Raw genomic sequence first — 17,570 nt, forward strand, 5'->3', positions numbered from 1 at the left:
CCTTCTAGCTCATCTAGCACAACAACTTCTTCAACCACCACTCCATCAAGCTCATCCAGTACAACAACACCTTCCAGTTCATCAAGCACAACATCATCCTCAACAACAACGCCTTCTAGCTCATCTAGCACAACAACTTCTTCAACCACCACTCCATCAAGCTCATCCAGTACAACAACACCTTCCAGTTCATCAAGCACAACATCATCCTCAACAACAACGCCTTCTAGCTCATCTAGCACAACAACTTCTTCAACCACCACTCCATCAAGCTCATCCAGTACAACAACACCTTCCAGTTCATCAAGCACAACATCATCCTCAACAACAACGCCTTCTAGCTCATCTAGCACAACAACTTCTTCAACCACCACTCCATCAAGCTCATCCAGTACAACAACACCTTCCAGTTCATCAAGCACAACATCATCCTCAACAACAACGCCTTCTAGCTCATCTAGCACAACAACTTCTTCAACCACCACTCCATCAAGCTCATCCAGTACAACAACACCTTCCAGTTCATCAAGCACAACATCATCCTCAACAACAACGCCTTCTAGCTCATCTAGCACAACAACTTCTTCAACCACCACTCCATCAAGCTCATCCAGTACAACAACACCTTCCAGTTCATCAAGCACAACATCATCCTCAACAACAACGCCTTCTAGCTCATCTAGCACAACAACTTCTTCAACCACCACTCCATCAAGCTCATCCAGTACAACAACACCTTCCAGTTCATCAAGCACAACATCATCCTCAACAACAACGCCTTCTAGCTCATCTAGCACAACAACTTCTTCAACCACCACTCCATCAAGCTCATCCAGTACAACAACACCTTCCAGTTCATCAAGCACAACATCATCCTCAACAACAACGCCTTCTAGCTCATCTAGCACAACAACTTCTTCAACCACCACTCCATCAAGCTCATCCAGTACAACAACACCTTCCAGTTCATCAAGCACAACATCATCCTCAACAACAACGCCTTCTAGCTCATCTAGCACAACAACTTCTTCAACCACCACTCCATCAAGCTCATCCAGTACAACAACACCTTCCAGTTCATCAAGCACAACATCATCCTCAACAACAACGCCTTCTAGCTCATCTAGCACAACAACTTCTTCAACCACCACTCCATCAAGCTCATCCAGTACAACAACACCTTCCAGTTCATCAAGCACAACATCATCCTCAACAACAACGCCTTCTAGCTCATCTAGCACAACAACTTCTTCAACCACCACTCCATCAAGCTCATCCAGTACAACAACACCTTCCAGTTCATCAAGCACAACATCATCCTCAACAACAACGCCTTCTAGCTCATCTAGCACAACAACTTCTTCAACCACCACTCCATCAAGCTCATCCAGTACAACAACACCTTCCAGTTCATCAAGCACAACATCATCCTCAACAACAACGCCTTCTAGCTCATCTAGCACAACAACTTCTTCAACCACCACTCCATCAAGCTCATCCAGTACAACAACACCTTCCAGTTCATCAAGCACAACATCATCCTCAACAACAACGCCTTCTAGCTCATCTAGCACAACAACTTCTTCAACCACCACTCCATCAAGCTCATCCAGTACAACAACACCTTCCAGTTCATCAAGCACAACATCATCCTCAACAACAACGCCTTCTTACCTAGCTCATCTAGCACAACAACTTCTTCAACACCACTCCTTCAAGCTCAACCAGAACAACAACACCTTCCAGTTCATCAAGCACAACAACATCCTCGACAACAACGCCTTCTAGCTCATCTAGCACTACAACTTCTTCAAACCACCACCCATCAAGCTCACCAGTACACCAACACACTTCCATTCATCAAGCAACAACATCATCCTCAACAACAACGCCTTCTAGCTCATCTCAGCACAACAACTTCTTCACCACCACTCCATCAAGCTCAATCCAGTACAACATCACCTTCCCTTCCATCAAGCACAACATCATCCACAACACCAACGCCTTCTAGCTCATCTAGCACAACAACTTCTTCAACCACCACTCCATCCAGCTCCTCCATACAACAACACCTCCATTCATCAAGCACTACATCATCCTCAACAACACGCCTATCTAGCTCATTAGCACAACAAATTCTTCAACACCACTCCATCAACTCATCCAGTACAACCAACACCTTCCAGTTCATCAAGCACAACATCAACCTCAACAACAACGCCTTCTAGCTCATCTAGCACCCCAACTCTTCAACCACACTCTCCATCAAGCTCATCTCAGTCCAACAACACCTTCCTGTTCATCAAGCACAACAATCATCCTCTCAACAACCCCTTCTTAAGCTCATCTACACAACAACTTCTTCACCCCACTCCATCAACTCATCCAGTACAACAACACCTACCCAGTTTCATCAAGCACAACATCATCCTCAACAACAACGCCTTCTAGCTCATCTAGCCACCACAACTTTTTCAACCACCACTCCATCCAAGCTCATCCAGTAAACAACCACACCTTCCAGTTCCTCAAGCACAACAATCATCCTCAACAACCATGCCATCTAGCTCATCTAGCACAACTACTTCTGTCAACCAACCACTCCAGTCAAGCTCATCCAGTACAACAACACCTTCCATATCATCAGCACAACATCATCCTCAACAACACGCCTTCTACTCATCTAGCACAACAACTTCTTCAACCACCACTCCATCAAGCTCATCCAGTACAACAACACCTTCCAGTTCATCAAGCACAACATTCATCCCTCAACAACAACGCCTTCCTAGCTCATCAGCACACCACTTCTTCAACCACCACTCCATCAAGCTCATCACTGATAACAACACCTTTCACAACACCTTCCAGTTCCATCAAGCACAACATCATCCTCAACAACAACGCCTTCTAGCTCATCTAGCATCATACAACTTCTTCCATCCACTACACCAACCAGTTCATCAAGCACGACCTCAGCGAGTACCCTCCAACATAATCTTCTACTTCGCAACTTCAACCCTCTCTTCGACATCAACAAGTTTCTACTCACAACAACATCACAATCCTCAACAACCACAAGAACACCAACACCTTTCAGTCTCTTCATCAGCATCAACAACAACTCCATCGAGCTCATCAAGCACAACATCATCCTCAACAACAACGCCTTCTAGCTCATCGAGCAAACAACTTCTTCAATCCACCACTCCATCTAGGCCATCCAGTACAACAACACCTTCCAGTTCATCAAGCACAACTTCATCCTCAACAACCAACGCTTCTAGCCATCTAGCACAACAACTTCTTCAACCACCATCGCCATCAAGCTCATCCAGTACAACAACACCTGCCAGTTCATCAAGCACAACATCATCCTCAACACAACGCCTTCTAGCTCATCTACACAACACCCACTTCAACCACCTCCACTCCATCAAGCTCATCCAGTACAACAACACCTTCCAGTTTTCATCAAGCACAAACATACATCCACAACACCAACGCCTTCTAGCTCACTAGCACAACAACTTCTTCATCCACCACTCCATCAAGCTCATCCAGTACAACAACACCTTCCATTCATCAATCACAACATCATCCCCAACAACAACGCCCTTCTAGCTCATCTAGCAAACACCTTCTTCACCACCACTCCATCAAGCTCATCCAGTACCACAACACCTTCCAGTTCATCAAGCACAACATCATCCTCAACAACAACGCTTTCTACACATCTAGCACAACAACTACCCTTCAACCACCACTCCATCAAGCTCAAACCAGTACAACAACACCTTCCAGTTCATCAAGCACAACATCATCCTCAAACAAACCAACGGCCTTCTAGCTCCTCTAGCACAACAACTTCTTCGACCACCACTCCTATCAAGCTGCTACCCAGTACAAAAACACCTTCCAGTTCATCAAGCACAACACATCCTAAAACAAAAAACCCCTTTAGTCATTAGCCAACAATTCTTCAACCACCCCATCAAGTACCCGTACAACAACACCTTCCATTTCATCAAGCACAAATCATCCTCAAAAAAAGCCTTCTAGCTCTCTAGCACAACAATTCTTCAACCCCCCCCCCTCAAGTATCCAGTCAACAAATTTCCCATTCATCAAGCACAACATCACCCCCAAACAACAACCTTCTAGTCATCTAGCAAAAACTTTTAAACCACCACTCCATAAAGCTCTCCAGCAAAACCCCTTCAGTTATCAAGCAAAACTCTCTTTCCCAACAACAACCCTCTGCAATCTCCCAAAAATTCTTCACCACCTCCTAAAATTCCCCTTACAAAAACCCCTTTCCAGTCATCAAGCAAACATCACCTCAACAAAAAACCCCTTCTGCTCTTTAAAACAACTTCTTCAACCCCCACCCATCAAGTCATCGTAAAAACAACCCCTTTCCGTTATCAAGCAAAATATCCTCAAAAACAAGCCTTCAGTATCTAGACAACAACTTCTTCAACCCCCATCCATCAAGCTCATCCATTTAAAACAACACCTTCCATTTCATCAAGCACAAATCACCTAAACAACACCCCTTTAGTATTAGCACAAAAATTCCAACCCACATCATAAGTCATCCAGACAACAAAACCCCTTTCCCATTTCAAAGCAAAAACATCTTCCTCAAAAACAACGCTTTGCTCATCAGAAAAACAACTTCTTCAACCACCACTCATCAAGCACGACAACACACCCCCAGTTCATCAAAAAATCATCATCACAACACGTTTACTCAAAAACCAAAAATTTTCAACACCACCCAAAATTAAAGCTCTCCATACAACAAATTTCCGTTCATCAAGCACAAACACTCCTCAAAACAACGCCTTCTAGCCCTCTAGCAAAAAACTTTCCAGTACAAAAAACCTTCCATTTTCATCAAGCACAAATATCCTCAAAACAACGCCTTCTATCATCTAGAAACAACTTTTTCAAACCACTCCATCAAGTATCCAGTAAACAACCCCCTTTCCAGTTCTCAAGCACAAACATCTCAAAAACCCCTTTAGCATCTAGAAACAACTTCTTCAACCACCACTCCATCGCTCACCCAGAAAAAACAAAAAATTCCATTTCATAAAGCACCAACATCACCTCAACAAAACGCTTCTAGTCATTAGCACAAAACTTTTTCAACCCCCTCCCAACTATCAGACAACAACACCTTCAGTCTAAGCCAAATCACCCTAAACAACAACGCCTTCTAGTACTGCAAACACTTTTCAACCCACCCATAAGTCACGACAACAACCTTCCAGTTCTAAAGAAAAATCCCCTCAACAACACCCCTTTAGTCTTTTGCCACAATTTTTAAAAACCACCCTCAAGTACCCCAGTAAAACAACACCTTCCCGTTCTAAAGCCCCCCCCTATCCTCAACACACGCCTTTTTGTATTTGACAAAACTTCTTCAACCACACTCAATCAAGTCACCCAGTACAACAAACCTTCCCAGTTAAAAGCACAACATCACCCTCAACAACAAGCCTTCTGCCATCTGCAAAACAACTTCTTCAACCCCCCCACTCCTCAAAGCTCATCCCGTCAACAACCCTTCCGTTTTTTCAAGAACAAATACCTCAAACCCCCAACAAGCCTTTAGTTTTACCCTGCACAAACTTCTTCAACCCCCCACTCCAAAGCTCATCAGTAAACAACACCTTCCTTTCATCACCCAAAACATCACCCTCAACAACAACCCCCTTCACCCCTAATTGCACAAAAAATTTTTCAACCACCCCACCCTCAAGCTCACCGTACAACAAACCCCTTTTCCAGTTATCCCCCAAAAATTCATCCTCAACAACAACGCTTTAGCTCTTACCCAAAATTTTTCAAACCCCCACCCTCAGCTAACCAGTAAAAACACCTTCCATTTTTCTCAAGACAACATCACCCCTCAAACAAACCCTTCTGTCATCACCCAAACAAAACCCAAAAAAAAAAAAAAAAAAAAAAAAAAAAAAAAAAAAAAAAAAAAAAAAAAAAAAAAAAAAAAAAAAAAAAAAAAAAAAAAAAAAAAAAAAAAAAAAAAAAAAAAAAAAAAAAAAAAAAAAAAAAAAAAAAAAAAAAAAAAAAAAAAAAAAAAAAAAAAAAAAAAAAAAAAAAAAAAAAAAAAAAAAACCCCCCTCCTTCCCCCCCACACCCCCCCCCCCCCCCCAAAACCCCACTCCTACCCCCAACAAACCCCCCCCCAAACCCCCCCAAACCTATAAACCCCCCCCTTTCCTTCCCCCAAAACACAACATCATCCTCAACAACAACCGCTTTAGCCCTAGCCCCAACCCTTATCCCCACCACCCCATAAGCTCACCGTCCCAAAACCCCTCCAGTTCTCAGCACAACATCTCCCAACAACAAACGCCTTTACCCTTTTAGCACAACCCCTCTTCAACACCCTCCATCAAGTTTCCCAAAAAAACCCAACCCCGTTCATAAGAAAAAATCTTCCTCAAAAAAAAAACGCCTTCTCTCATCTGCACAAAAATTTTTTTTAAAAACCACACTCCATCAAGCTCACCCGGAAAACAACCCTTCCTTTCATAAAGAAAAAATATCCTCAACCCCCCTTCTACCCATCTAGCCAAACTTTTTAAACCACCACTCCTCAAGCTTCCCGTACACAACCCCTTCCGTTCATAAAGCCAAACCCTCTCCTCACAACAACGCCTTCTGTATCGAAAACCATTTCTTTAAACCACCCACTCCCCCAACCCTTCCAGTAAAAACAAACCCCATTTACCCAAAAAAACATCATCCTCAACAACAACGTTCTAGCTCATTGCACCCCAACTTCTTAAACCACCACCATCAATAACCCCAGCCCCTCAACCATTTCCAGTTTCCCCTACCCAAACCACCTCTCCCCCACCAAAAGTTCTTTTACCCATCCCAACCAAACCCAACCCCATCATAAAATACAACAAAAACCCCCCCAGTTCATCAAGCACAACATCTCCTCAACAAAAACCCCTTCTGTATCTAGCCCCCCCAATTCTTCAACCACCACCCCAAGTCACCCGTACAAAAACACCCCCCGTTCTCAAGCCAACACACCCCAACAACAACCCTTTAGTCACTAGCCAACACCTTCCCCACCACCACAGCTCCCCCATACAAAAAACCCCTTCCCCTTCATAAACCACAACAATCCCACAACCCCTTCACTATTAGCACAAAAAACTTCTTCAACCCCACCCCCCCAAAAGCACCCCTAAAACCACCTTCCGTCATAAAGACAAATCATCCTCAACAAAACGCCTTCAGCATTTGCAAAAACAATTCTTAAAACCCCACCCAAAGTCACCGACAACAAACCCTTCCATTTTAAAGCAAACTCATTCAACAAAAACCTTTAGTCATCTGCACAAAATTTTAAACCCACCACCCCCATCAAGACCCCATAAAAAAAACCCCTTCAGTTCCAAGAAAACTTCCCCCTCAACAACAACCCCTTCTGCTCATTAGCACAAAAACTTCTTCAACCACCACCCCCATCAAGCTCACCGTACAACAACCTTTTCCTTTCTCAAGACAACATCATCCTCAACAAAACGTTTAGTCATCTCCCCCAAAAAACTTCTTCAACCACCACCCCATCAAGTCATCCAAAAAAACCCCCCTTCTTTCATAAAGCACAACTCATCCTCAACAACAACGCTTCTGTCACTGCCAAAAACTTCTTCAAAAAACCCTCCTCAAGCTTCCAGTACAAAACACCTTCAGTTCTCAGCAAAAATATTCAACAACAACCCTTCTAGTCATCTAGCACAACAATTCTTCAACCCCACTCACAGTCACCCAGAAAAACCCAACCTTCGTTCTCAAGCCCCCAAATCTCCTCAACAAAAACCTTCTAGTCTCTAGCACAAAATTCTTAAAACCACCCCTCCCCAAGTACCCAGTAAACCACCCCGTTCACAGCACAACACACCCCTCAACAACAACCCCCTTTTCTAGCTTCTAGCACAACAACTTCTTCAACCCCACCACTCCATCAAGCTCACCCAGTACAACAACACTTCCGTTCATCAAGCACAACATCCCTCTCAACAACAACGCCTTTACCATCTAGCAAAAACACTTCTTACCCCCTTCCATAAGCTATCCAGTACAACAACACCTTCCAGTTCATCAAGCACAACATCATCCTCAACAACAACGCCTTCTAGCTCATCTAGCACAACAACTTCTTCAACCACCACTCCATCAAGCTCATCCAGTACAACAACACCTTCCAGTTCATCAAAGCACAAACATCATCCTCAACAACAACGCCTTCTAGCTCATCTAAGCACAACAACTTCTCAACCACCACTCCATCAAGCTCATCCAGTACAACAACACCTTCCAGTTCATCAAGCACAAACATCAATCCCTCAACAAACAACGCCTTCTAGCTCATCTAGCACAACCAACTTCTTCAACAACACCCACTCCATCAAGCTCATCCAGTACAACAACACCTTCCAGTTCATCAAGCCAACATCATCCCTCAACAACAACGCCTTCTAGCCTCATCTAGCACAACACAACTTCTTCAACCAACCACTCCATCAAGCTCATCCAGTACAACAAACACCTTCCAGGTTCATTCATGCACAACATCATCCTCCAACAACACCGCCTTCTAGCTCATCTAGCACAACAACTTCTTCAACACCACTCCATCAAGCTCATCCAGTAAAACAACACCTTCAGTTCATAAAGCCCCAACTCATCCTCAACAACAACGCCTTCTAGTTTATCTAGCACAACAAACTTCTTCAACCACCACTCCATCAAGTCATCCAGTACCAACAACACCTTCCAGTTCATCAAGCACAACATCATCCTCAAACACAACGCCTTCTAGCTCTCTAGACAACAACTTCTTAAACCACCACTCCACCCAAGCTCATCCAGTACAAAAAAACACCTTCCAGTTCTAAAGCAAAATCTCCTCAAAAAACAACGCTTCTAGTCATCTAGCAAACACTTCTAAAACCACCACTCCATCAAGCTCATCCAGTACAACAACCCCTTCCAGTTCATCAAGCACAACATCATCCTCAACAACACCCCCTTCTAGCTAATCTAGCACAAAACTTCTTCAACCACACTCCATCAAGCTCATCCGTACAACAACACCTTCCAGTTCATCAAGCACAACATCTTCCTCGACACAAGCCTTCTAGCCTCATCTAGCACAAACAACTTCTTCAACCCACTCCATCACGCTCAATCCAGTATACAACAACACCTTCCAGTTCATCAAGGCACCACATCATCCTCAACAAACAACGCCTTCTAGCTCATCTAGCACAACAACTTCTTCAACCACCACTCCATCAAGCTCATCCAGTACAACAACACCTTCCAGTTCTTCAAGCACAACATCATCCTCAACACAACGCCTTCTAGCTCATCTAGCACAACAACTTCTTCAACCACACACTCCATCAAGCTCATCCAGTACAACAACACCTTCAGTTCATCAAGCACAACATCCATCCTCAACAACAACGCCTTCTAGCTCATCTAGCACAACAACTTCTTTCAACCACCACTCCTTCAAGCTCATCCAGTACAACAACACCTTCCAGTTCATCAAGCACAACATCATTCCTCAACAACAACGCCTTCTAGCTCATCTAGCACAACAACTTCTTCAACCACCACTCCATCAAGCTCATCCAGTACAACAACACCTTCCAGTTCATCAAGCACCAATCATCCTCAACACAACGCCTTCTAGCTCATCTAGCACAACAACTTCTTCAACCACCACTCCCATCAAGCTCATCCAGTACAACAACACCTTCCAGTTCATCAAGCACAACTCTCCTCAAAAAAACCGTACTCATCTAGCCCCCCCTCACACCAAAATCCACCCCAAAGCCTTCGTACAAACAAACTTCCCTTCTAAACAACCCTTCCCCCTCAAAACAAGTTCTATAAAAACCACAATTTTTAAACCAAAAACCCCATAAAGTCTCCTTCAACAACACTTAGTTCATCAAGCCAAAATTCACTAAAAACAACGCCTTAGCTCATCTGACCACTTTCTTCAACCCCACTCATAAGCTCCCCCGTACCCCCCCCTTCCCATTTCATCGACCTCTCCTCAAAAAAACAACGCCTTCAGCTTCTAGCCACCCCCCTTTTAAAACCCCACCCCATAAAAGCTTCCGTCAAAAACCCCCCCTTCCCCGTTCTCAACCCAAACTATCCTCAACAACACCCCTTCTAGCATTTCCCCCCCCAAAAATTCTTCAACCCCCCATCCTAAGTATCCCCAGTAAAACAAACCCCTTCCCCGTTCATCAGCCAACATCCCTCAACAAAAACCCCTTTGCTCTCTAGCACAAAAAATTCTTAAACCCCCAACCCCATCAAGTCCCCCAGTAAAAAAACACCCCCGTTATCAAGCACTTCACCCTAAACAACCCTTATAGCTATCAGCCAACAACTTCTTCAACCCCCCACCCCATCAAGCCCTTCAGTACAACAACATTCCCAGTTCTAAGCACAACCTCCAAAAACCCCCAACCCCTTCTGTCTTTAGCCCAAAAAATCTTCCCCCCCCCCATCGTTCCCCAGTAAAACAACCCTTCCTTTCTCGCACCATACCCCAAACCAAAAACCCAGCCCCCCCCCTTTTTTAAACCCCTTAAAATCTAGACAAAAAACCTTCTTCCAAAAAAATTTCCCCAAAAACAACCCTTTAGTACCCAAAAACCCCCCCCCTTCAGATCCTTCCCCACCACCAACAAACTCCCCAACAACAACGTTTTAGCTCTCTAGCACAACAATTTTCAACCAACCATAAAGTCATCGTACAAAAAACCCCCTTCCCCTTTATCAACACAACATCACCCAAAACCCCTTTAGTATTAGCAACAATTTCTTCAACCCCACCCCTTTAAGTCACCCCGTCAAAACCCCCCCAGTTCCCTTCAGAAAATACCCTCACAACAACCTTCTAGTCATCTAGCCAAAAAACCTTTTAAACCCCATCCCCCAAGCTCACCCCAGTAAAACAACCTTTCCCGTTATCACCCCAAAAAACCCTCAACAACAACCCTTCTAGAAATCTAGACAACAATTTTCTTAAACCCACCACTCCAAAAGTACAGTAAACAACACCCCAGTTCTCAAGCCAAACACCCTCAACCACGCCTTCTAGTCTCTAGCCAAAACTTCTTCAACCACCACTCCTCAAGTTTCCCCGTCAAAACCCCTTTCCCCAGTTCATAACCCAAAACATCCCTAAACAACCGTTCAGTATTGCACAAAACTCAACCCCCTACAAGCTACCCGTACAAAACACTTCCGTTCTCAGCACAACTTCATCCTAAACAACACCGCTTAGAAATCTAGCCAACAACTTTTCCCCAACCCCCCCCCCACAAGTCATCCGTAACCCCCTTCCAGTTCATCAACCCAAAAACACATCTCAACAAAAGCCCCTTTGCCCCCAAAATTCTTAAACCCATCTCCACCCATCCAGTACAAAAAAACCTTTCTTCTAAAACCAACCCTCCTCCCCCCCAAAAGTTTACTTCTCCCCCAAACCCAAAAAACCCCCTTCCCCCTACAAAAAACACCCGCCCACCCCCCCCCCCCTTCCCCCCCCCCCCCAAAACCACCAATTTTCCAAACCAAAAAACACTTCCACACAACCAACCCCCCCAAAAAGCCACCTTTAGAAACAAAACCCCCTTAAAAGTCATCCAGAAAAAAACACTTCCATTTAAACACAACATCCCCCCGCTTCCTCTTTAGCAAAAACTTTTTCACCCCAATCATAAGCTATCCCGTCAAAAACACCTTCCTTTTATCAGCACAACCCCCTCCTCAACAACAACCCTTCTAGTACTAGACAAAAAATTCTTCCCCCACCTCCCATTCACCGTCCAACAACATTCCCGTTCATCAGAAAACCAAACCCTAACAACAACGCTTCTCTCTTAGACAACAATTTCTTAACACCACCCTAAGTCTCAGTCAAAAACACCTCCAGTTCATCCACCACCTAAAACAAACCCTTTCCCCTAAAAACCCCAACCCTCTCGCTCCCCTACCACCACCAACCAAATCTTCCCACCCACCCCCCCACACTCCATCAGCTATCCGTACAACAAAACCCTTCGTTCTCAAGCACACTCATCCTCAACAAACGCCTTCTAGCTCATCTAGCACAACAACTTCTTCAACCACCCACTCCATCAAGCTCATCCAGTACAACAACACTTCCAGTCATCAAGCACAACATCATCCTCAACAAAACGCCTTCTAGCTCATCTAGACAACAACTTCTTCAACCACCATCCATCAAGCTCATCCAGTACAACAACCCCTTTTCCAGTTCTTAAAGCACAACTCTCTCAACAACAACGCCTTTTTGCTCATCTAGCACAACACTTCTTCAACCACCACTCATTCAAGCTATCCAGTACAACAAACCTTCCAGTTCTCAAGCACAACTCATCCTCAAAAAACCCTTCATAGCTCATCTAGCCACAACTTCTTCAACCCCCACCCTCAGCTCATCCAGTAAACAACACCTTCCGTTCATCGCACAACACCCTCACACAACGCCTTCTAGTCATCTAGCAAACATTTCTTCAAACCAACCCCAAATCAAGTTTCATCCAGTCATATCACCTTCCAGTTCATCAAGCACAACATATCCTCACAAAACGCCTTTAGTACAACTTCTTCAACCACCACTCCATCAAGCTCAATCCCAGTACAACAACACCTTCCAGTTCATCAAGCACAACATCATCCTCAACAACAACGCCTTCTAGCTCATCTAGCACAACAACTTCTTCAACCACCACTCCATCAAGCTCATCCAGTACAACAACACCTTCCAGTTCATCAAGCACAACATCGATCCTCAACAACAACGCCTTCTAGCTCATCTAGCACAACAACTTCTTCAAACCCCACCATCCCCCAAGCTCATCAGTACAAAAAACACCTTCCGTTCATCAAGCACAACATCATCCTCAACACAACCCCTTTAGGTCATCTAGCACAAAAAACTTCTTCAACACACTCAACAAGCTACCCAGTACCCCAAACCCCTTCCGTTCTCAAGCAAACTTCATCCTAAACCCAACAACGCCTTCTAGCTCATCTACCCACAACAATTCCACCACCCCCCCTAAAGTCTCCAGTACAACAAAAACCTTCCAGGTCTCAAGACAACATCATCCTCAAACAACCCCTTTAGTCATCTAGCCAACAACTTCTTCAACCCACCACCCCAATAAAGCTCACCCCAGTACAACAACCACCTTCCAGTTCACAGCACAACATCTCCTAAACAACAACGCTTTAGCTATCTGCCCCACAACTTCTCAACCACCACTCCATCAAGCTCATCCAGTACAACAACACTTCCCAGTTATAAAGCACAACTTCATCCTCAACAACAAGCCTTCTGCTCTCTAGCACAACAACTTCTTCAACCCCCACCCATCAAGCTCATCCAGTACAACAACCTTCCAGTTCATCAAGCAAAAACATCATCCTCAACAACAACGCATTCTAGCTCATCTAGCCAAAAACCCTTCTTCAACCACCACCCCATCAAGCTCATCCAGTACAACAACACCTTCCAGTTCCATCAAGCCAAACATCATCTCAACAACAACGCCTTTCTAGTCATCTAGCACACAACTTCTTCACCACCACTCCATCAAGCTCATCCAGTACAACAAACTTCCAGTTCATCAAGCAAAACATATCCTCAACAACACGCCTTCTAGTCATCTAGCACAACAACTTCTTCAACCACCACCCCTTTCAGTCATCAGTACAACAACACCTTCCAGTTCATCAAGCACAACATCATCCCTCAACAACAACGCCTTCTAGCTCATCTGCGCACAACAACTTCTTCAACCACCACTCCATCAAGCTCATCCAGAACAACAACACTTAAAAGTTCATCAAGCACAACATCTCCTCAAAAACAACGCCTTTCTGCTCATTTTCACAACAACTTTTTTAAACCACCACTCCTCAAGCTCATCCAGTACAACAACACCTTCAGTTCATCAAGCAAACATCATCCTCAAAACAACGCCTTCTAGCTCATCTAGCACAACAACTTCTTCACCACCACTCCATCAAGCTCTTTCCAGTACAACAACACCTTAGTTCTCAAGCAAAACATCATCCTCAACAACAACGCCTTCTAGCTCATCTAGCACAACAACTTCTTCAACCACCTCTCCATAAAGCTCACCCCGTACAACAAAACCTTCCAGTTCATCAAGCAAAAAACTCATCCTCAACAAACCCCTTCTAGCTCATCTAGCACAACAACTTCTTCAACCACCTCATCAAGCTCATCCAGTACAACAACCCCTTCCGTTCATTAAAAGCACAACATCATCTAAACAACAAGCCCTTCTAGCTCATCTAGCACAACAACTTCTTCAACCACCACTCCATCAAGCTCATCCAGTAAAACCCAACCCCTTTTCGTTCATCAAGCACAACATCACCCTTCAAAAACCAACGCCTTCTAGCTCATCTAGCACAAACTTCTTCAACCACCACTCCTCAAGCTCATCCAGTACAACAACCCTTCAGTTCATCAAGCACAACATCATCCTCAACAACAACGCCTTCTAGCTCATCTAGCACAACAACTTCTTCAACCACACTCCATCAGCTCATCCAGTACAACAACCCCTTCAGTTCATCAAGCCAAAAATCATCCTCAACAAAAAACGCCTTCTGCTCTTTCTGCACAACACTTCTTCAACACCCACCCCATAAAGCTCATCCAGACTATCAACAACCCTTCGCTCTAAACAACTCTAACCCTCTAGCTCTCCAAACAACCCACCCCAATCTCCAACAAACTTTTTTTCAACCAATTCTCAACACCTCAATCTTAAAAAACACATCCGCTTTAAAAACATTCCACCAAGCCATCACTACACACCCTTTTTTCCCCAACCTCTCCTAAACCATTCGTTCTCAGCAATATCTCCAAAAACCCCTGCTTATTACAATTTCTTTAACAACCTACCACCATCACAACCCTCGCCAAAAAACACTCCTCACAAAAACCCCTTTTCCTCTAAACCCTTCTTCACCCACTATCACTCTCAAAAAACCCTTAAACCAAAACCCCCTCACAAAAACCTTCTTCATACAACCTCTTACACCACTCTCAACCTCAGAAACAAACCCCTTCAAAAAACCCAAACTCAACAAAACCCCGCTCTGAACATCTTCACCAACACTCTCATTTCCATCCAACCTCATTTCAACTCTCCACACAACGCTTCTAAATCACACCACTTTAACCCACTCACAAGTTCATCACACCTCAGTCATCAGACAACATCATCCTCAAAAAACCCTTCACCATCTACCCAACTTTCACCCCCTCCCCCCAAAACAAACCCCTCCCACCATTCTCAACACAACTCATCTACAAAAACCTTCCCACACTCCGCTCACATACAACCCCCAAACCAGCACAATTTCCCACAAACCTTCTAAATTTAAAACCACTCTTCAAATCCATACAACCCTTCCGCAATACCAAACAACCCGAAAAGCCAAAAACTTCTCAACCCCCCGCTCCGTACAAAACCTTCCAGTTCATCAGCACAACATCTCTCAAAAAAACCCCTTTTTCCCCACACAACTCTTCAACCACCACCCAACTCCTTACAACACTTCCAGTTCATCAAGCACACATCACCACAAAAAACCTTTCTTCACAAATCTTCAACCACCACTCCTCAGCTTCGTACAAAACACCTTCAGTTATCGCAACATCTCTCCAACAACCCTTTTAACAAAAACTTCTTAACACACTCCATCAAGTCTCAGTACAAACACCTCGTCATCAAGCACCATCATCCAACAACAACGCTTTAGTTTGCAAAACTTCTTCCCACCCAAAACCAAACCACCTAGCCAACCAATCCCAACAAAACCCTTTAGCCATCTCACAAAATCTCAACACACATCCTTACAACAAAAACCCAAAATTTCCACAAAAATTAAAACCCCTTTAGACAAACCTTAAACCCCCAAAATCATCCTCAACAACATTCAGATCACCCAAATTTCAACAAACCTTTCTCCACACAAAACCTTCAACCCATACCACCAGTAAAAACTCCCCCCCCCCCCCCCCCCCCCCCCCCCCCCCCCCCCCCCCCCCCCCCTCCCCCCCCCCCCCCCCCCCCCCCCCCTCCCCCCCCCACCACCCCACCCCCCACCCCCCCCACCCCCCCACCCCCCCCCCCCCCCCCCCCCCCCCCCCCCCCCCCCCACCCCCCCCCCCCCCCCCCCCCCCCCCCCCCCCCCCCCCCCCCCCCCCCCCCCCCCCCCCCCCCCCCCCCCCCACCCCCCCCCCCCCCCCCCCCCCCCCCCCCCCCCCCCCCCCCCCCCCCCCCCCCCCCCCCCCCCCCCCCCCCCCCCCCCACCCCCCCCCCCCCCCCCCCCCCCCCCCCCCCCCCCCCCCCCCCCCCCCCCCCCCCCCCCCCCCCCCCCCCCCCCCCCCCCCCCCCCCCCCCCCCCCCCCCCCCCCCCCCCCCCCCCCCCCCCCCCCCCCCCCCCCCCCCCCCCCCCCCCCCCCCCCCCCCCCCCCCCCCCCCCCCCCCCCCCCCCCCCCCCCCCCCCCCCCCCCCCCCCCCCCCCCCCCCCCCCCCCCCCCCCCCCCCCCCCCCCCCCCCCCCCCCCCCCCCCCCCCCCCCCCCCCCCCCCCCCCCCCCCCCCCCCCCCCCCCCCCCCCCCCCCCCCCCCCCCCCCCCCCCCCCCCCCCCCCCCCCCCCCCCCCCCCCCCCCCCCCCCCCCCCCCCCCCCCCCCCCCCCCCCCCCCCCCCCCCCCCCCCCCCCCCCCCCCCCCCCCCCCCCCCCCCCCCCCCCCCCCCCCCCCCCCCCCCCCCCCCCCCCCCCCCCCCCCCCCCCCCCCCCCCCCCCCCCCCCCCCCCCCCCCCCCCCCCCCCCCCCCCCCCCCCCCCCCCCCCCCCCCCCCCCCCCCCCCCCCCCCCCCCCCCCCCCCCCCCCCCCCCCCCCCCCCCCCCCCCCCCCCCCCCCCCCCCCCCCCCCCCCCCCCCCCCCCCCCCCCCCCCCCCCCCCCCCCCCCCCCCCCCCCCCCCCCCCCCCCCCCCCCCCCCCCCCCCCCCCCCCCCCCCCCCCCCCCCCCCCCCCCCCCCCCCCCCCCCCCCCCCCCCCCCCCCCCCCCCCCCCCCCCCCCCCCCCCCCCCCCCCCCCCCCCCCCCCCCCCCCCCCCCCCCCCCCCCCCCCCCCCCCCCCCCCCCCCCCCCCCCCCCCCCCCCCCCCCCCCCCCCCCCCCCCCCCCCCCCCCCCCCCCCCCCCCCCCCCCCCCCCCCCCCCCCCCCCCCCCCCCCCCCCCCCCCCCCCCCCCCCCCCCCCCCCCCCCCCCCCCCCCCCCCCCCCCCCCCCCCCCCCCCCCCCCCCCCCCCCCCCCCCCCCCCCCCCCCCCCCCCCCCCCCCCCCCCCCCCCCCCCCCCCCCCCCCCCCCCCCCCCCCCCCCCCCCCCCCCCCCCCCC

The 17,570-nt window shown here is 48.5% G+C and overlaps 1 protein-coding gene across 1 annotated transcript in view; it reads left to right on the top strand.

Moving 5' to 3' along the window:
- LOC134818697 (mucin-3B-like) overlaps positions 1 to 17,570 on the top strand; it is a gene marked incomplete at its 5' end in the record, with an annotated part of 79,541 nt that overhangs the window by 5,151 nt on the left and 56,820 nt on the right. Inside the window, 28 exons of the mRNA XM_063828336.1 lie at positions 94 to 141; positions 1,606 to 1,664; positions 1,747 to 1,950; positions 2,187 to 2,407; positions 2,525 to 3,449; positions 3,523 to 3,841; positions 3,965 to 4,100; positions 5,480 to 5,780; positions 6,963 to 7,098; positions 7,446 to 7,748; positions 7,984 to 8,194; positions 8,319 to 8,495; positions 8,539 to 8,612; positions 8,667 to 8,927; positions 9,104 to 9,271; positions 9,661 to 9,861; positions 10,435 to 10,562; positions 11,850 to 11,880; positions 12,029 to 12,246; positions 12,454 to 12,561; positions 12,759 to 12,828; positions 12,940 to 13,192; positions 13,321 to 13,682; positions 13,788 to 13,965; positions 14,075 to 14,180; positions 14,333 to 14,396; positions 14,483 to 14,490; positions 14,620 to 14,709. Of these exons, the coding sequence (XP_063684406.1) occupies positions 94 to 141; positions 1,606 to 1,664; positions 1,747 to 1,950; positions 2,187 to 2,407; positions 2,525 to 3,449; positions 3,523 to 3,841; positions 3,965 to 4,100; positions 5,480 to 5,780; positions 6,963 to 7,098; positions 7,446 to 7,748; positions 7,984 to 8,194; positions 8,319 to 8,495; positions 8,539 to 8,612; positions 8,667 to 8,927; positions 9,104 to 9,271; positions 9,661 to 9,861; positions 10,435 to 10,562; positions 11,850 to 11,880; positions 12,029 to 12,246; positions 12,454 to 12,561; positions 12,759 to 12,828; positions 12,940 to 13,192; positions 13,321 to 13,682; positions 13,788 to 13,965; positions 14,075 to 14,180; positions 14,333 to 14,396; positions 14,483 to 14,490; positions 14,620 to 14,709 (5,360 nt within the window). The remainder of the gene's footprint in view (positions 1 to 93; positions 142 to 1,605; positions 1,665 to 1,746; positions 1,951 to 2,186; positions 2,408 to 2,524; positions 3,450 to 3,522; positions 3,842 to 3,964; positions 4,101 to 5,479; positions 5,781 to 6,962; positions 7,099 to 7,445; positions 7,749 to 7,983; positions 8,195 to 8,318; positions 8,496 to 8,538; positions 8,613 to 8,666; positions 8,928 to 9,103; positions 9,272 to 9,660; positions 9,862 to 10,434; positions 10,563 to 11,849; positions 11,881 to 12,028; positions 12,247 to 12,453; positions 12,562 to 12,758; positions 12,829 to 12,939; positions 13,193 to 13,320; positions 13,683 to 13,787; positions 13,966 to 14,074; positions 14,181 to 14,332; positions 14,397 to 14,482; positions 14,491 to 14,619; positions 14,710 to 17,570) is intronic.

The sequence above is a fragment of the Bolinopsis microptera genome, chromosome 7 (genome assembly GCF_026151205.1).
Source record: "Bolinopsis microptera isolate Bmic1 chromosome 7, MBARI_Bmic_1.0, whole genome shotgun sequence".
In the NCBI taxonomy this organism is placed as follows: Eukaryota; Metazoa; Ctenophora; class Tentaculata; order Lobata; family Bolinopsidae; genus Bolinopsis; species Bolinopsis microptera.